Here is a 21,089-nt window from a genome sequence, read left to right as displayed (position 1 = left end):
CAGAAAGCACAAACCCCCAAGGAAATCAGCTCATCATTCATCTGCTTTAGGAGTCCAGCTGTACTGATCACCAAAGCACACGAGAAAGCACTGGATGCCCAAACATTAGCAATAACTATCCATCTAGAAAAATTAAACTATTGTCAACATTCCATATATAATAGAAAGTAAGAAGTGCATTCCTGCCTTACAGATCATTCTACTCTAGGCTTCTGCCTATCCTTTAGAGGGTAAGTTCTCAAACTCTGGGCACTATACCCTCATCACTAAGGTGGAGATGTCCCACATTCCAGGTCTCATGATGGTGACACTTAGCTTAGGCTAGGTTCCAGCAAATGCCAACCCCAGATGAAGGGAGAGGTCCTCAAGGAGCGCTACTCCACTTCCATTAACTCATCCTTGAGAAACATTTACACAAGTGTATCAAGCTGTACACAGAAATTCTGTTTAGTCCTGTACAAAATAGATTTTAAAACCCCTTATATGTCTATTAATAGAGGATGGTTAAGTATGGGCTATTATGCAATCACTATAAACACAAACCTAGGTGTACTGATGTGGCAAGAGATCTATGATACACTGTTGAATTTTTTTTTTTTCTTTAAGGTGAAGAATATCATACAGAATATGACTCCATATTTCATTTAAGGAAAGAATGGGAAGGGAAGGAAGGAAAAAAGAGAAAGGAAAAAACTTTGGGCTCACAGGTATAAGCACACATTTGTATATACAGGAAGAGTTTAGAAGAATACAAGATAACAAATGTTTACCCTCTTATTTTCATTTTTTTACTTGATATACTTCTGTACCATTCAAATTTTCTTTTTAGTTCTTTTTAAAAAAAAAAAAAATTTTTTTTTTTTGAGAGAAAGAACATGCACGCGGGGGATGGGCAGAGAGAGAGAAAGCGCATCTTAAGCAGGCTCTACCTCACGACTGTGACATCATGACTGAGCTGAAATCAAGAGGTGGACGCTTAACTTACAGAGTCACCCAGGTGCCCCTTCTTTTTAGTTCCTTTTAATGAAAGTCATCTATTGCTTTTTCAAGTTAAAAAGAAAGTATATGATGAAAATAAAACTCTAGTTTAAATACGAAGTTTTTAAAGACCTGATTTTAACCTAGGTCAATTATCAATCCCTCAATTACTCATCCATATTGCATATTCCTTAAATAAAAACTCATGCACAAGAACCTGAACGTTTTTGACACTGAGAAAAAATGTACAAGTACATACAAAGTTGTGAGTTGTAAGTGGAACATTTTCCAACACTTCTACATGCAATTCCTCTCCGGTGAGCCAGGAGATATCAGTGTCCCAGCCAATTGGTTTCTTCTCTCTGAAAAGTGCAGACACAGCCTTTCTTGGTTAGCGTACCTAAAAATCTTCACATACCTCATGCTGAAGATATGAAAATTGGTTATTGAGGGGCTAGTAATGGTGAGGGAGGTTTGGCTCCCTGGTCTTCCATCGTTAGAAATTTAAATGGCAAAAAATTAATTTTTAAGTTTACCCCAAATAAATGTATCACTCTTGGACAAACAGCAGGGTAAAGAGATGTACTCTTTTCTTCAAGTCAGCTCCAGAAAAGACCTACAACAGCAGAAAATTGATTGTTCCTAGGGTCCCCCTTCCAAAAAAAAAAAAAAAAAATCACAGGTACGGATTTATCTATCCATTCAAAAAAAGTAAAAACTAAAAAAATAAAAACAGCACTCAAGGGACAACATGCCCCAAAAAGGATATTTTTTAAAAAACAGGATTCAAAATTTGGGGGGTCTTGGCACAATTTTAGACACTTTTTTGAAAGAAAAACAGTTTAATGTAAAATGTTAATTTTGATAATCCTTTTGTGAAACTATGAATTTATATTAAAAATGGGCGTGGGGTAGAGTCCGTTATTCAAATAAGTCACACTCGAAATGGTTCAAAAATTTTAAGATTCTCCAACTCCAAATAAAGTCATTTGATCAGAATAACAAAATACTATAATCACACAAAACTGTCTAATGTTAACTCCTCAAAAGGCTGGCAAATTTTCTTTAGGCTTTTTTTTTTTTTCTAAACTTAAATTTTAACACCCTAGGTTTGGGTAAAGATGCTACAGAACACCCCAAAGTTCAATGTCTGAGGTTTTTTTGCCTTTTTAAACAAAATTTCACATCACATACAAACCATACCCATCCTGAATTCTGTAAACAGCACAGCACTCAGGGATTAGACCTCTCATCATCAGAGCTTTCTTTAGACTGTCCCGGACTGTAACTCCACATCTTGCAGGTACCTATAGTATCAGAAATATATAGTATGAGGTAAAAGGAATAAATTATATATTTTTTCGCATCATTTCATAAAGCTCAACACCTTACCTTTACAATACCTTTAAAATGTCATACGGATTACTATGTTAGATACAACATCATTTATAGAGCTAACTTAATATTAAAGGAAAATCATGACTCAAGTATCTATTATTCAGCAACTGAAAGCAAAACTGATTTTGTTTTTTATTAAGATTATGAAATATTTTGTACATATAGAAACAGAAAGTATAACAGATTCCTATATACCCACCACTGAGAAACAAGTCAACATTTAAAGCAAAATCAATTAAAAACATTTTTTTAATTTGAATAGAGCTGACACACATTACCTCAGTTTCAAGTGTACAACATAGTGATTCAACTTCTCTATACATTATGCTGTGCTCACAAGTATAGCTTACTATCTGTCACCATACAACATCAGAATAGTAATATTCCCTATGTCTTTCACCCCCATGACTCACTAGTTCCATCAACTGGAAGTATCTCCCCCCACTTCCCTTCACCCATTTTGCCTATCCCTCTATTCTCTGGCCCTCTGGCAGCCATCAGTGTGTTCTTTGTAGTTACCGGTCTGATTATGCTTTGTGTTTATTCCTGTTTTATTTTGTAGATTCCACATGCAAGTAAAATCATATGGTATATGTCTTTCTCAGTCTGATTTATTTCACTTAGCATAATACCCTCTTTGGCAAGAGCTCATTTTTTTTTTTTAATGTTTATTTATTTTTGAGAGAGAGAAACAGACTGCGAGCGGGAGAGGGGCAGAGAGAGAGGGAAACGCAGAACCTGAGGCTGGCTCCAGGCTCCGAGCTGTCAGCACAGAGCCCGACGCAGGGCTCAAACTCAGGAACCGCGAGATCATGACCTGAGCTAAAGTCAGACGCTTAACCGACTGAGTCACCCAGGCACCTCAGCTCATCCATTTTTATGGTTTTGTAATATTCCTCTGTGTGTGTGTGTGTGTGTGTGTGTGTGTGTGTGTCTGCTGTGTCTAGGACTTCTACTACTACGTTGAATAAAATGTTATTCATTCTTTCTTTCCCTTTCTTTTTTGCTTTCTTTCTTCCTTTCTTTTTTTGATAACAGCCATTCTAATGGGTGTGAGGTGGTAGCTCCTTGTAGCTTTGATTTGCATATTCCTAATGATTACTGTTGAGCATCTTTTCCCGTGTTTGTTGGCTATTTGTATATCTTCTTTGGAGAAATGTCTATTTAAGTCCTTTCCCCTTTTCTTAATCGGGTTGTTTACAGGTTTTTTGTTGTTGAGTTGTAGGACTTTTTAAAAATACGTTCTGAATATTAACCCCTTATCATATATATGATTTGTAAATATGAAAAGAAGTTGTCTTATTCCATAAGTTGTCTTTTCACTTAGATGACTGTGTTCTGATTCACATAGTTTTGTGGGGTTTTTTTTATTTAAATTCATGTTAGTTAACAGTGTAGTATTTGTTTCAGGAGTAGAATTTAGTGATTCATCACTTACATGTAACACCCAGTGCTCATCCCAATAAGTGCCCTCCTTAATGCCCATCACCTATCTAGCCCACCCCCCCCCCCACCGACCTCCCCTCAATCTTCAGTTTGTTCTCTATAGTTAAGAGTCTCTTATGGTTTGCCTCCCTCTCTGTTATTTTATTTTTCCTTCCCTTCCCCTATGTTCATCTGTTTTGTTTCTTAAATTCCACACAAGTAAAATCGTATTTGTCCTTCTCTGATTGACTTATTTCATATAGCCTAATAATCTAGTTCCATCCACATTGTTGCAAAATGGCAAGATTTCATTCTTTCTGAATGCCAAGTAATATTCCATTGTATATAAATACATCTTCTTTATCCATTCATCAGTTGACAGACATCTGGGCTCTTTCCATAATTTGGCTATTGTTGATATTACTGCTATAAACATTGGCCCCTTCAAATCAGCATTTTTGTATTCTTCAGCTAAAAATGTAGTAGTACAATTGCTGGGTCATAGGGTAGTTCTATTTTCAACTTTTGGAGAAACCTCCATACTGTTTTCCAGAGTGGCTGCATCAAAGCTTCTGATTCATATAGTTTTTAATTTTGATATAGTCCTATTTCTCTATTTTTACACGTTGCCTGTACTTTTGGTGTCTTACCTAAAAAACTACTGCCAAGTCCAGTATTGTGAAGCTTTTCCTGTATGTTTTCTTCTAAGGGGTTTTATAGTTGCAGCTCTTATGTTTATGCCTTTGATCTATTTGGAGATAATCTGCATATAGTGTAAGGTAAGGGTCCAACCTCATTGTTTTGCATGTGCATATCCAGTTTTCCCAGTAGCATTGTGGAAGGGTTTTTCCTCCCCGCCTCCCCCCCAGAGGGGGCCGTGGCACCCTTGTCAAAGATCCTTTGACCACATACATGATCATTTATTTCTGGACTCTTTATTTCCTTAATCTATATGTCTGATGTCTATGCCACTCAGTAGGCATGTAAAAAGTTTAAAGATCAGGAAGTGTGAGACCTCCAACTTTGCTCCTCAAGAATGCTTGGTTATTCAGGATTCATTGAGCCTCCACATGAATTTCAGGATGGATTTTTCTTATGTCTGCAAAAAACACTGTTGGGATTTTAAAGGAACTGAATTAAATAAAACTGCCAAATTGTTTTCCAAGGTGACTGTACCATTATACATTGCCACCAGCAGTGTATAAAAATTTGTTATTCCACATAATAGCTGCCAATAGTTGGTATGACCACTCTTTCATTCCAGCCATTCTAGTAGGCGTGTAGTGACATCTTGTGTCTTTAGTTTGCATTCCCCCAATGACCAATGATGTTGAGTATCTTTGCATGTGTTTATTTACTGTCTACTTATCTTCTTTTGTGAAGCATCTGCTCAAATCTTTTGTCTATTTTTTGAGTTGTTTGCTTTCTTACTATTGAGTTCAAAGAGCTCTTTCTAATGCTGTGGATACATGTCTTTGATCAAATAGATGTTCTGCAAAGATTAGTCTGTGTGGTTTGTCTTCTTACTCTCTTAACACTGTGTTTCAAAGAGCAATAGGTTTTTAATTCTGATGAAGTCCAATTTATGAATATGTTCATTATGGATTTTTCTTTTGGTGTCATATTTACGCAATCATTGCCACAAATTTGAGGTCACTAAGATTTTCTCCTATGTTTTCTTCTATAAATTTGATAGTTTTAGGTTTAATTTTTACTTTTCATTCCTTCATCTGTATTCAACTTTCTAAAGTAATTTTTGAGTAGTTCCTTCAAGCAGAGCATGGGAAAGGTAAATTCCCCATCTGGAAAGGCCTTTATTAGTGAATGTACCTTCAACTCATACTTCAGCTAAGCAACTTAACAGGCACCTCTCAGCACTCTTGGTACAATATTCTATTGTCTTCTGGCTTCTCCAGCTGCTACAATCAATATTTTTTAATAATCCAATTGTAGTTTTTTTATTATAGATAATTCTTTCCCTGAATGGTTTTAAAATAGTATTCTTTCATTTTGTTATGTTTAATAATTATGGACTAAAATTTACTTATACAATTCAGGGCCTGTTTTCCCCAAATCTTTAGATTCATGTCTTTCACAAACATTAGCCATCATTTCTTTGAATTCTGCTCTACTCCTTTATTTCTATTTTCACTTTCTGGAACTCCTCTTAGGCATATAATGAAACTGTTCATTTCATCTTTCATACCTCTTATCCCCTCTTTTACATTTTCTTTGACTCTCTTTCCTTGCTTTCCACAGTTTTTCCCTAATTTTCCCTCCCTTCAGTTGGATTTAATCTACTTTTAATCTCATCCATTTAGTTTTTTAAACAAATATTCTAATTTTTATTTAGTATTTTGACAGCTGTTCTGTAATACGCTGTAACTACTAGAGATACTGAAATTATAGTTCAAGTTGTCTTGCTACTTCATCAAATCAAATGTTCATTATTTCTTTTTGTCCTTAGTGACAACTGTTTCTTTTGAACTTTCTATTTTTCCTTTGGTATATGTTTTTGCATTTTTCCAACTCTATTATGAAAATTTTCAAACACGGAAAATGAGAACGATACAATTAACATCCAAATTCTCTCTACATAGATTCTAACATTTAATATTTATTTTCTCTGACATTTGTTTTCGATCTTATCATTTGAAACTATGTTCTAAATTGACTGATTGAGACAGAAGTCAGAATAGTGGTTACTCTGGAAAATGATGACCGAATTGCAGGGGGCTTGGGAGAACCTCTTCCCAAGCATTAGAAATGGCCTATATCTTCATCTGCATGGCAGTTACATATGCACAAAATTACATATACATACTCAGCTGTACACCTGAGATTTGTATACTTTACTGTGCCTAAGTTTTATTTAAAAAAAGAAGGTGGACAAAGTTGTAGGTGTCATGACAATTTACCCCTAAATATTAAAAAATGTATTTCCTAAGAATAAAGACATTCTCCTACGTAACTACATTCCTATTATCACACATAGGAAAATTAGTAACTCCATAACATATTTAACCAACATTCACCATTTCCCATCGCAAGAATGCCTTTGATAGCTCTTCCCCATCCTAGTCCCAAACTAGGATCACACACTGCATTTGTTTACATCTCTTTAGTCTTGTTTAGTTGTAGAATAATCCCTAATCTTTTTTATCTTCTGTGACCTCGAATCCAGGCCATTTGTCTTATACAATGTCCACAGTCTGAATTTATCATTTCCTCATGGCACTTAACTTTTTCTTCTATTCCTTGTGTTTCTTGTAAAATGGAAGGTGTGGAAGCTTAACATTCAATAAAATCATCTTTAGCAAGAATACTTCATAGATGGGAACTGTCATCCATTGAGTTTAAAATATTAAGACCACCTAGAAGTCCTATTTGGTTCCTTCTTAGGAATCCTGCTGTTTTTAAGTCTTCTAATGTGCTGATAGGCTCTTTCCTTGTATATTTTATGACATGGGATTTTGAACTTGTCAGTGGGCATTATCTATATGAATTTCATGAGACCTAGATCGGCCAAAGAGGGTTTGCATTTGCTTCTACCCAGTGCCTGAGCGCTATTATCTCTCTAGGACCATTTGTTGCGTTAAAAGTTCCCGGACAGGACCCATAAGTACAAATATGAATCCCACACCATGATGAGAACAGGCCCATAATTAGGAATTCACAAGGGAAGCTTTAAACTTTATCTGGACCACTGGTGAAGACAGACAAGTTACATTGTTATTTATGTATGCTGAGTAAGTAGATTTTCTTCTAGTTCACCCTTTTGCTGAAGATAAAGCTCCTCAAAGACTCAGCTTTATGCAAGGACCTGAGTTCCAACTACCTTTGTGACACTGGCTGAAGGCCTAGTCTTGCATCCCCACACACTGACACTCACATCTCTTTGTTGCACAAGGTGACAAATTAACCTCACTGGAGGCCACCACAGCCTCCAGGCTATAGCCTCCAAGCAACAGCCTAGTCATCAAACTTTTTCTATGGAAATCTAGCATTACTACTAATGCTGTGTGAGGGAAAAAAAATAAAACTACTTTGACTTCAGTTGTATTTGGAAATGAAAAGGTTTTTTATTAACCTCAAAAGTAACCACATGCATTTTTAAAAAGTCGCGATGCATATAGATGCATTATTTAAGGCAATGACAGTACTTGTACTCAAGGATTATAGACCACCCATAAAATTGTGCAGATTTCCATTCTTTAAATGTTACTTACAGAATACTCGTTCCAATGGTAATGCTAATGATCAACAAAAGTTACACAGAGGAAAAATATCAAGCACACTAAAAACCCAACATTTGATAAGTCCAAATAGGGATTTCTCAAGGGCAAAGAGCAAAGCTTACCTGACATATGTTAGACAACAAACAAGCTCAAGTCTGGAAATTCTTTTTGATTCTGAACTAGTACTTAGGCTTGAGTCTGGTTCAAGTTTGGCAGATAGGTTAAAATGTCAAATTGGACACTAAACACAATACAATTTGTTCCAGTTAAGGGACACAGACATTGGCACCAATTAATTATGTCTTTTCCACTCCTTTTTGAAATGGATGCTTCCATTTGCATGACCACAGAATATGGAGTGATAACGTATTTCATTTTCGACAACTACTCTTTCTGAAAAACACAAAGAAAAAGCAATGATGATATTAAAAGTTGACTCACCACTGTCCTCTGTTTATTAGGCAGGAAGACTCTAACGATAGGTTTCTGTGGTGACTTGGGATTGCTCCGTGACACATCTGTGGGGTTTTGAAAAACTGAAAGAGATGAAGGTAGCACTGAAAGGCTAGAAGAGGAGGAAGATGTAACGGTGTCCGTTGATGCAGAGCTAGAAACAGAAAAATCAGTTCCATTCCCCAGGGATTCCAATAACTGTTGTTCTCTCTGTTGGAGGGCATCTAGCTTGCTGGTGTATTCTTCATAGGCCTATAAAATAAAGTAAACATACACTGAATCTGGACTTTTTCCTGACAGTAACAAAAGGAAATATGAAATTTAAATCTTTGATTGTAATCTCTTTATAATCTAGCTAATAGGGTTTTAAGTACAAGTTACAAAATAAGTGCTGAAAGTACTGTAAATTAATACTTCTACTTTTAAAGTGATCATTTTTTTGTGTATGTGATAAGACAGTACATTGCACCGAGAAATCAACAAACATATAAATGTCTAGAATAACCCACGAATGTTAATTTTAAAATGTATTTACAATGTTCTGGTCATACTGCAATTTAAAAACAAAAATCTTTTTTAATGTTTACTTATTTTAGAGACAGAGTGCAAGCAAGGGAGGGGCAGAGAGAGAGGGAGACACAGAATCTGAAGCAGGCTCCAGGTTCTGAGCTGTCAGCTCAGAGCCCGATGCAAGGCTTGAACCCACGAACCGTGAAATCATGACCTGAGCTGAAGTCGGATACTTAACCTACTGAGCCACCCAGGCACCCCTGGTCATACTGCAATTTAACTTCCAAACTGCATATCCAACATAAGATAAAATACTATACTAAATCAAGGATAAGTACCCTCTCTATTAAAAAAAATTTTTTTTGAGGAAATTGTAGGCATATAAAGTTTCATACCTTTCTGCCCTCCAAAGAACAGAAAGAGAAGTTGAAAAGGAGATGCGGGGTTAAAAGAGATTTGTCAAAAAATAAGACTCAGGTACAGGGTCAGATCTCACCATTACCACCAAAATCTTCTCAATAGGGCTTAGAAGTTACATAACTGCCACCTTCTTTCTGAAACAGGTATTAGTTAAAATACTTTATTCTCTTCACTATGGATCTCTGACGATCCCATCAAATACTGCTTAAAGAATAAAATTTTATTTGAAAAGGTGGTTTATGCCCTGCAGTCAAGAAATTCTGGTGCCATTATCCACTAGGGTGGAAACTTCTAGAAGTTTCATTTGATTAAAGCTATAAAGTCAAATGACCACATAAGATATCATATTCTAAAAATAACAAGAATTTTGAAAACAGAGTGATATTGAAAGTAAAGGGATGGAATAAATTGGAATATATATGTCCATGGTTCTTTAGGGCAATGGATATCACCCTCCCCCACACTATGGTCCACCATTTCTCTCTACCATCATACACAGATGTAATACCACAAACATTTATAAAAGGCTACAAGGGAGAATCAAAGATTTTAAAACTTCTCATCACTCAAGGAGTTTATTATTGGGCTGCAGAGAAGCAGGTGGATGTATTTTAGTATGCTTAAGTGTTATACATGAGAAATAAAGGACATTCTTGATATAAGGTGAGAATGAGGTAGGATTATGTTAGCATTTAGATAGACGGAGTTAAGTGGGGGAGAAGAGAGAGCTGTGTACAGGAGAAATTCTGCAACAAATAGAGAGGTAGGAAACTTTAAGGCATAGAGGGAAAACTACAGACTAGTATAGCTGCGTGCAATTCAGTATCTGGGACACAACAAGGGATCAATATATGTTTGTGGAATTAAATGAAGAATAGCAATACAGGGAAACAAGTAATGCAACTGGAAAAGTGGGTAAGGCACCAGCTTGTAGAGGGTGTCTATACCATGCTATGAAGCCTGAACTTCATTCTATAAGTAAAGGAGAATGATCAAAGATAGAGGAGAATGAAGAAGAAATTTCATTTCAGTAAAGACCACTGACTGCACTTGCTATGCTGGTTCTTAAAATATAATTTTGAAGATGAAAAAAAGGAAAAATAGTAAAATGAGCCATTGGGGTAAAGGGCATAAACTGCATCTAAAAGCCCTCTCCTGGGGTGCCTGGGCAGCTCCGTCGGTTAGGTGTCCAACTTTGGCTCGGGTCATGACTTCATGGTTCGTGGGCTCGAGCCCCGCGTCAGGCTTTGTGCTGACAGCTCAGAGCCTGGAGCCTGCTTCGGATTCTGTGTCTCCCTCTCTCTTTGTCCCTTCCCCGTTCTTGCTCTCTCTCTCTCTCTCTTTCAAAAGTAAGTAAGTATTTTAAAAAATTTTTTAAAAAGCCCTCTCCTTTATAACCTACTAGCTACCCTACCCTGATTCTGGAAATGTTTCATAACATTTTGAGGCATTATAATCAAATCACTTCAAAATTATCTGAACCGTGTTTCGTGTTAGCTTTCAGTTCCAAGGGCTAATTACTTACGGGCATCTCTTTTAATATGATCCATTTATCCAGCCTTTAATCCGTCAATTAGTATATACTGACCATACATGTGTCTGGCACTGTTTGGGACTCGAACTAAAAAAATAAAGACTGATGCAATTCCTACCCTAGGAAGATCACATACATGCAGTCTGGGAGATAAAAATTCCCCCTTGCATATATCAAATCTTGTTTACTATCATCTGGACAAGTACACAAAGTAAGCCTTAGGGAAATGGAATGCACTTAAACAATAAATTTTCAGAATGCTATTTCTTTATCAAAATGTTAGTCTTAATTTTTGAAAATATACTGTTCCCTCCATTGTGGATTACAAGCTATTATTTCACTGCACTTATCAATAGCTCTTTCCTTTTATTAAGTACAAAGCAGTTATTCCACCTCTCTCCGTCCTCACAGCTGCAATCAAGGCTCTTGCCTGCCTTTTGTCCCTGGATTGACTCATTTCATCCCACTATCCTTGATGCATTCAGTGTGGATTACTCTTTTAACATTCCTGCCGTAAAGGTCTCTAAACTTATTTCTAAAGGTATTGATTTTCATTCTACCTTCAAGATCCAGGAGTTCCAAATGATGACAAGACCTCAATGTGGAGCTTCCCCTGTCCCTGAACACACCTTCTCAAGTTTCCATCTTACTACATTAATCTGTTTATGATATCAACATTAATCCCTTGAAGTTTCTTAGATTTGGGCCTTGACTGTCTTATTGCCCCTACTTTGAGGCTCACCATTTCAACAATACCACTAGTAACATCTCTGATTCTCTAATTCTTATTCTTTTACCAACTTGTTTGTCAAATACAAATTTGGAGTAAATTCTAACCACTCAATTATTCCATTCTTTCTCTCAGGTTACCATACACTGCTGGAGAAGATAGTAAGGTAGGTCAATTAGTTAAGGTCAGTTAATTAAGTCAAGAAGATAGAAGGAGGTCAATTAGTCCCATTATCAATTTGTGGAAATTAGTCTTTTAGGGTACTACCCGAAAATTTTTAACATCATATTACATTTTTCACAATACTTACTCCAACCTTTTCTATGCTTCTCTGCCTCCTTACCTTCATCACCCAATCTGTAATTCGCTCAGAAAACAGCATTACATTACCTTCAAATTTACTCTGGAGGTCAAAGCCATCAAATAAAAGCTTCCTCTTCTTTCTTTGTCTAAGCAATTCTCCATGCCTTTCCCTATCTCTCTTTTCTTTTAATTTATTTTAGAGAGAGAGTGAGAGAGCACACACGAGTGGGGGAAAGGGGCAGATGGAGAGAGAAAATCTTAACCAGACTCCATGCTCAGTACGGAGCCCAATGTGGGGCTTGATCCCACGAACCCAGTATCATGACCTGCACCAAAATCAACAGTGGGATGCTCAACCGACTGAGCCACCCAGGGGCCCGCCCCATCTCTCTTCTGTTCTCAATTTAGTAATGGCACTGAATGTTTAGGGCCTCTACAGAGGCCTTGGTACACTGTTATCCCCAATTTCTCTTATATCTTCCAATTTTTCCTCTGTTTCCTTACTCAGCAAATATGGACAAGTCCTCCCACAAAAATGCACACCTCAGCCACCACCAGTATCATCAACAAAATTCTTGTGGTTCGTTCTTCCAGATACTACAGATACCAGATACTTCTTCAGGATGAAGCTTTCCCAAAACCTTATTCTTTCGCATCAAAATCCTACTTATTTTTCAAAGTCCAATTCAAAGCTCTGCTTGATAAAACCCCAAAGAAGTATTCTTTCTCTTCACCTCCTTTAGACTATTATCATGTTCTTCTTTATAGGACTATGTTTTTCTCATTATGAAAAAATTTTGTGAGGATTAAATGAGATAATACAAGTAAAAGAAGTTATTACAGAGGCTACCACATAGCAAAAACCCATAAATATTCTTACTAGCAGGAATAAGTAGTACTAGCAATTCTTGTTATGTTTATTACTGTTATCCTTGTATTACTTAGCTGAGTTCTTAACATGACTCTACTAAACTGTAAACTAGTTGAAGGCACAGATCATGTCGGATGTTTTTGAATAATACAAAAACACTTAATATTATTAAGATGAAAATTTTCCCGAAACTGACCTACAAATTCACTACAATCCTTATCAAAATCCCAATGGCTTTTTTATAGAAATGGGCAAGCTGATGTTAAAATTCATATGGAAGTGTAATGTACTCAGAAAACCAAAATAATCTTGAACAAAGTTGGAGGCTTCACATTTCTTCATTTCAAAAATTACTATAAAGGTACAGTAATCAAGACATTGGAATAAGGATACATATATAGAACACCACAGAAGACTTGAGAATCCAGAAATAAAGCCTCACATTTACAGCCAACTGATTTTTAACAATGGTGCTGGTACCACTGAATATCTACAGGCAGAAGAATGAAGTTGGAGTACTACCTAAGATTACAATAAAAAAGTAACTCAAAACGGAAAATACACCTAAAACTAAGAGCTTAAACTACACAGTTCTTGGCAGAGGGGCGCCTGGGTAGCTCAGTTAGCCACTTAACCACTTAACCAGCGTCTGTCTGACTGTGGCTCAGGTCATGATATTGCGGTTGGTGGGTTCAAGTCCCGCATTGGGCTCTGTGCTGACGGCTCACAGCCTTGAGTCTGCTTCAGATTCTGTGTCTCCCTCTCTCTCTCTGTCCCTACTCTGCTCATGCTCTGTCTCTCTCTCTCAAAAATAAACATTAAACAAATTTTTTAAATTCAAAGTTCTTAGAAGAAAACATAGGAGTAAATCATCATGAACCTAGATTAGGCAGTAATTTCTTAGGTATGACACGCTAAATCACACCAACCAAAGAAATAAACAGATAAACTGCACTTCTCAAAATTAAAACTTTTATACTTCAAAAGACACTACTGGGGCGCCTGGGTGGCTCAGTCAGTTAAGCATCTGACTTCAGCTCAGGTCATGATCTCACGGTTCATGGGTTCGAGCCCCATATCGGGCTCTGTGCTGACAGCTCAGAGCCTGGAGTCTGCTTTGGATTCTGACCCTCCCTCTCTCTCTGCCCCTCCCCCTTGTGCTCTATCTCTGTCTCTCAAAAATAAATAAATGTTAAAATAATAACAATAAATAAAAAGGGAACCAAAGACTAAAAAGCCAAATTTGAAATTCCTTAAGAGTACTATAGGTCATTTCACGGAAGTTATCATCAAGAGAATCAATATAATTTTAATTATTATTCACGTCAGTAGGAAAAAATCTAGAACAACTTAAAAGCTAGTTTTTAAATAAATTAGTACAAGGACATAAGATTTTGATGGTGACAGAACTGATTTCACCCTGTTCTGCTACAAGGAAGAGATGCAGGGATAGGTAAAGTTTTATCTTCCTGTGGAAATCTCAAAAATATCAAACATAGAAAACATTATTTCCTATCTTGAAATGTTTGGAACGAAATAACTATAGCATAACTTCTAGTCGCCAATGCTCAAGCTTATCTTAAAGCCAAACTGTGAACACTGGAAAAACTTCACTTTTTAGCCTCTTACTTCAAGAAATATAAACATAGTCCCGGTGTAGGGATACATGTGACCCCGTTCTGGTCAATGAGATATAAAGGACAAGACGTGTAGGGGATTTGAAGGGGAAAATTTCCTCCTTGAAAGCGCGCAGGACACAAGAGAGCGTTTGTGATCCCAGCTCCCTGCTTTGAGGTGTCCTATGATGGCATACAGATCTGTGGCACTCATGACAGAAAGGCCTAAAGGACTGTAGAGATCCACCCCAGCATCTGACAACTCTGAGCTGTGGAATCAATCTTAAAATAATTTACCTCCACGCTTCTTGTTACAGGAGGGGAAAATAAAACTCCTATTTGTTTGGGCAACTTGTGATTAGGTGTTTTTGTTTTTCTGTAGCTAAAAGCATTTGGTATTTTTATAGCTCTCCTAGATTTATTCTCTAATTCTTATCTTTCTTCTAATACTTTCCATCTTTATTTTTATTCTGCTTTCTAGAGATTTCCTTAACTTTATCTTACAACAATTGTTTATGTATATGCACACAGACACACATACACATATGTATTTACATTTTCTGCTTACTATTTTAATTATTTTAATACCAAGAGCTCTTTCTTGTTCTCTATTAAGACTTTTGTTTCTTTAGTACAGCCATGAAATAAGAACAGATTGTCTTCTCTTATCTCTGATGTTAATTATAGTTATTTTCAGGTTCTCATCTGTTCTGTGCACTATTTCTGAGTTGCTTTGACCATTTTTGCTATTGTTTTCCTGCTACAAGCTTTCTTCCAATATTTGGTTATTCTTAGCTGTCCATTCATATTTAAGACTTATGAGCTCTAAAGAGGTCAATACTACACAAAGCAATCTATGGATTCAATGTAATCCCTACCAAAATCCCCATGTGTTTCAGAAATAGCAAAATCCACCCTCAAATTCATATGAAATCTCAAAAGATAGTGAAATGCCAAAGCAATCCTTAAAAGGAAAACAAAGTTGGACATCTCATGCTTCCTGACTTTAAAATCCTTACACGGCTACAGTAATCAAATCAGTACAGTGTAAACTGGCATAAAGTTGGACTATAAATACCAACGGAAAACAAAAGAGAGCCCGCAAATAAATTCTCACATACATGGTCAAATGATTTTTGACAAGGGCATGTGTCAAAGTTTCTATTCAATGGGAAAGGACAACCTTTTCAATAAATGGGGCTGGGAAAACTGGATATACACATGCAAAAGAATGAAGTTGAACCCTTAGCTTACATCATACAGAAAAATTAACTGAAAATGGATCAAGGACCTCAACGTTAGGGCTAAAACTGTAATTACAAATCTTAGAAGAAAACAGAAAAAAAAGGTTCATGACACTGGGTCTCGTAATGATTTCTTGGATGTGACACCAAAGGCACAGGCAACATGAGGAAAACAGGTAAATGAGACATCATCAAAATAAAAAATAACTTTCACACAAAGGATATAATCAACAGAGAGGAAAGGGAACCCATGGAATGGAAGAAAATATCTGCAAATCATATATCTAATTAGGAATGATACTCAGAATATATAAAGAACTCCTACAACTCAACAAAAAACCAACCCAATTAAAAAATGTGTAGAAGACTTGAACAGACATTTCTCCACAGAAGAATGAATGTCCAATAAACGCATGAAAAGATGTTCAACATCATAAGTCATCAGGGAAATGCAAATCAAAACCATGAGATACCATGTCACACTCATTAGGATGGCTATCAGAAACACACACACACACACACACACAGTAAGTGTTGGCAAGGATATGGAGTAACTGGAACTCCTGTATATCACTAACAGAAATGTAAAAGGCAGCTAATGTGGAAAACAGTATGGCATTTCCTTAAAAAGTTAAATACACTTTCTTAAACTATTCACAAAAATAAACTCAAAATGGATGAAAGACCTAAATGTAAGACAGGAAGTCATCAAGAGCCTAGAGGAGAAAGCAGGCAAAAACCTCTTTGACCTCGGCCACAGCAACTTCTTACTCAACACGGCTCTGGAGGCAAGCAAAATAAAAGCAAAAATGAACTATTAGGACCTCATCAAAATAAAAAGCTTCTGCACAGCGAAGGAAACGATCAGCAAAACTAAAAGGCAACCGACAAAAGGGGAGAAAATATTTGCAAACGACATATCAGATAAAGGGTAGGTATCCAAAATCTATAAAGAGCTTATCAAACTCAACACCCAAAAAAACAAATAATCCAGTGAAGAAATGGGCAAGACATGAATAGACACTTCTCCTAAGAAGACAACCAGATGGCTAACAGACACATGAAAAAATGCTCAACATCACTCATTATCAGGAATGAAAACCACAATGAGATACCACCTCACACCAGTCACAATGGCTAAAATTAACAACTCAGCCAACAGATGTTGGCAAGGATGCGGAGAAAGAGGATCTCTTTTGCACTGCTGGTGGAAATGTAAACTGGTGCAGCCACTCTGGAAAACAGTATGGAGGTTCCTCAAAAAATTAAAAATAGAACTACCCTACGACCTAGCAATTGCACAAGTAGGTATTTATCCAAGGGATACAGGTGTGCTGTTTCGAGGGGCACATGCCCCCCAATGTTTCTAGCGGCGCTATCGACAATAGCCAAAGTATGGAAAGAGCCCAAAAGCCCACCAACAGATGAATGGGTAAAGAAGATGTGGTGTGTGTGTGTGTGTGTGTGTATATGTATGTACATATATGTATACATACATACATATATATAAATATACACATACATACATACATATATACACACACATATATACAAATACGTATGTATATGGGTGTGTGTATATGTGTGTATATGTGTACATATATATGTGTACATACACACACACAATGGAGTATTACTTGGGGATCAAAAAGAATGAAATCTTGCCATCTGCAACTACATGGATGGAACTAGAAGGGATTATGCTAGTGGATCCTGAGAAACTTAACAGAAACCCATTGGGGAGGGGAAGGGGAAAAAAAAAAAAAGAGGTTAGAGTGGGAGAGAGCCAAAGCATAAGAGACTCTTAAAAACTGAGAACAAACTGAGGGTTGATGGGGGGTGGGAGGGAGAGGAGGGTGGGTGATGGGTATTGAGGAGGGCACCTTTTGGGATGAGCACTGGGTGTTGTATGGAAACCAATTTGACAATAAATTTCTATATTGAAAAAAAAGAAAAAATATTTAGAAAAAATAAAAAAACTTTTATAAATAAATAAATTAATTAATTAAAAAAAAAAAGAAGGGATTATGCTAGGCAACATCAGTTAGTCAGAGAAAGACAAATACCACATGACTTCACTCATATGAGGACTTTAAGATACAAAACAGATGAACATAAGGGAAGGAAAGCAAAAGTAATATAAAAACAGGGAGGGGGACAAAACATAAGAGACTCTTAAACATAAAAGAACAAACAGAGGGTTGTTGGAGGGGTTGTGGGAGGGGGGATGGGCTAAATGGGTAAGGGGCATTAAGGAATCTACTCTTGAAATCATTGTTGCACTATGTGCTAACTTGGATGTAAATTAAAGAGAAATTAGTTAATTAAAAAAAATTAAATACAGAATTACCACATAATTCAGTAATTCCACTTCTGCTATACAGTCAAAAGGAGTAAAATCAGCATTATTCGTGGTAATGAAAAGACAGAAATGACCAACCATCAATGGTATCCACTGATAGATGAATGGATAAACAAAATGTGGAAACATTATTCAGCCTTAATTAGCAAGGAAATTTTGACCCATGCTACAACATGGATGGACCTTGAAGACATTATGCTAAATGATATGAGCTGTCACCAAAGGCCAAATATTGTACAATTCCATTTGTTTGAGGTTCCTAGAGTAGTCAAATACGTAGGGACAGAAAGCAGAATGATGGGTCTCAGTGGCTAACCAACAAACTTGGTTTTTCACTGAAGGGCCTTCAAATATCAGTACCCAAAGGTCTTCCCACTGGCCCTCATCAACTTTCCCCTGGGAAGAATACTGTCATCTCCAGGTAGGCTCCTCTTCATAGTTTATCCAATGTTTATGTAGGTTTATTGTTTATTGCCTGTAATTCCCTCCTCTGATAAAACTATAAGCTGCTTAAAGGCACAGTTGTGTGGTGTTTTTTTTTTTTTTTTGTGCTATATCCCCGGAGCCTAAAAAAGCATAAATGCATAAATATAAACAGGCACTTAATAAATATCTGAATGAATGAATCAAAAATTTATGCGTAATCAATATGTGTGAAGAATGATGCTATTTCCTAATTATAAACTTAAACCTTAAATTACAACATGTGTGACAGTATTCTCATTTTACCAATGAGGTCAGGTATAATGAGATTAGGTAACCTATTTGCAGAAGCTAAGTCACAGCTAAGATTCAAACATAGGGGGCCTATGTGACTTCAAAGTTCATCTTAATCACTATATTGTATTGCCTTCTACAGAGAAATTCTGTAGTGTGTCCCTGAGAATACGAATCTACCTCCATGGGGTGCCTGGGTGGATTATCTGGTTAAGCGTCAGACTTCAGCTCAGGTCATGATCTCATGGTTCGTGAATTTGAGCCCCACGTCGGGCTCTGTGCGGACAGCCCAGAACCCAGAGCCTGTTTCACACTCTGTGTCTCCCTCTCTCTCTCTCTGCCTCTCCTCTGCTCACACTGTCTCTCTTTCTCTCTCTCAAAAATAAATAAACATTAAAAAAAATTTTTTTAAAAAGAATCAACATGCTAATGATATAATCTATGAGGTATGGTCTGCTTTATATTGTCCTAGTTAGATGTAATATGAACAGTGAAGAGCGTGAAGAATGTGAGTGTGTGGAGGGGGCACTGAATCCCTGCTATAGTCAAAAACGGTTATTGATGCAAATGTATTACGACTAAGGGTGGGGGAGAGTCTCACAAGACACAGAAATGGTTGGCAAAAACTGTTGGTTAAACTAATTCTAATTAATAAAGAATCACTATTTTCACCAGGACTCTCTGCCTCCTATGACTCCTGCACTTGTCCTCCTCAGACAGAAAAGTAAAACAGCATGGGATATTGGAAAGTATACTAACTAGTATTCAGAGGTATGAACTGTGGTCCTACTACTGGTATCTGTCAGTGTGCTCTGAGGGAAGCCATATGAAGAAGCCAACAGTTTATCAGTGGTTATTTCCAAACTTCCAAATTTATTTTAGAAATGCAAACTTACTTTCTCATGAAAATACTTGAAAGATTTAACACGTCCTTTAAGTGCAACCAGATTACTAAACTAGAAATTTAGTTTAGGAGTCTACCAATCCATGCCTAAAAATGTAAGGCGTTTGAAGGCAAATGATCATTTGTAATTTATGGTTATATTTCTATATGATTAGTGATTACAGCTGGACCAGCTTTTACAGCGACAGCCAGTGTAGTGCAGCGGGAAGCAGTGTGGACCGTGAAGCCTGACTGCCTGGATTCCCTAACAGCTTGCTCGTCATGGAACCCAAGTGACTTACATCAGGAAACCAATATCAAGAAAGGTTATCTGTGATTACAACAGAAACTACTACCCCACAGGATTAAGAACAATGACTATAAATTTATGATGCTCAAGTCTTGATACAAAAGCCTCAAACACTAAAGCTAAGCAATTCTGAGCTATTTAAATATTATATATTTTACCTATTAAGAAAGCAAACACCAATTTGGGGGGATTTGCTGGAAAAAAGATATTTCACAAGGAAAAAACATACTTCACAAAATTTGACCCCACTTTCTAACACAGTAACTAGTTTCCTAACCTCCACAACTGAATGCTTTCTCTTTCTCTCTTTTTTAAATAAGTTTTCTAACAGAGTAATATTTTGAAGTTTATACATGACTTCTCCTTTTCCAAACTACAAAATACTCTATGTTATTGTAACAAATGAAGTAAGATTAAGAAGTATAATATAATAAAGACGAAGGTAATCCACCTTCCCATATCTATTTCTCATCCCCTAGGGTAAACATTATTACTAGTACAAATGCTTTTTGTAAGTTCATGTTTTTATTTTCCAAATCACTACAGGTGCACCTGGTGGCTCAGTCAGTTGAGCATCCAATTCTCGCTTTCAGCTAGGGTCATGATCCCAGGGTCGTGGGATCGAGACCTGCACGGGGCTCCGTGCTAAGTGTGAAGCCCGCTTAAGATTCTCTCTCTCTCCTTTCTCCCCCTCTGTCCCTTTCCCCCACTTGTGTTCTCTCGCTGTCTCTAAAATAACAAAAATAAAAAATCAAAAATCACTACAGATATGATACTCAAAAGCTTACCTCTAGATATATTGATGGTGGATTATGCTCCCCACCAAATTTGTCCAATAGGGCCTCTATATGTTCCTGTGTCAACTTAATCATTTGTTTGATATTCCACACCTGAAAAATAATTTAAAAGAATGTGAATAAGAATCATTTAGGATATGAATTAGAGATATTTTAAAATTTGAAATTTAGAGCTGAGACCTGTGAGACCATTTAGCATAGCAATTTTTCCCATCTTTTATTAAACACCTAAAAACTCTTTTCTACACTAGTAGTACAAATATTCTCAACTGTAAAAGATTCAAATAATACATGAGTATT

At 36.6% G+C, this 21,089-nt stretch overlaps 1 protein-coding gene across 5 annotated transcripts in view; it reads right to left on the bottom strand.

The window, feature by feature from the left end:
• Positions 1–21,089, bottom strand: part of BRAF (B-Raf proto-oncogene, serine/threonine kinase) — a 161,614-nt gene that overhangs the window by 64,996 nt on the left and 75,529 nt on the right. For all 5 annotated transcript variants that reach the window (XM_027075614.2, XM_027075615.2, XM_027075616.2 and 2 more), the window contains exons 2-5: positions 20,781–20,882; positions 8,481–8,744; positions 2,182–2,285; positions 1,238–1,340 (exon numbers count right to left, since the gene is read on the bottom strand). In XM_027075614.2, coding sequence (XP_026931415.1) covers positions 1,238–1,340; positions 2,182–2,285; positions 8,481–8,744; positions 20,781–20,882 — 573 coding nt within the window. The remainder of the gene's footprint in view (positions 1–1,237; positions 1,341–2,181; positions 2,286–8,480; positions 8,745–20,780; positions 20,883–21,089) is intronic.

Source organism: Acinonyx jubatus, chromosome A2 (assembly GCF_027475565.1).
Source record: "Acinonyx jubatus isolate Ajub_Pintada_27869175 chromosome A2, VMU_Ajub_asm_v1.0, whole genome shotgun sequence".
Lineage (NCBI taxonomy): Eukaryota > Metazoa > Chordata > Mammalia > Carnivora > Felidae > Acinonyx > Acinonyx jubatus.
Note: the sequence above shows the minus strand (reverse complement) of the source record. Positions and strands in the feature narration are given on the sequence as shown.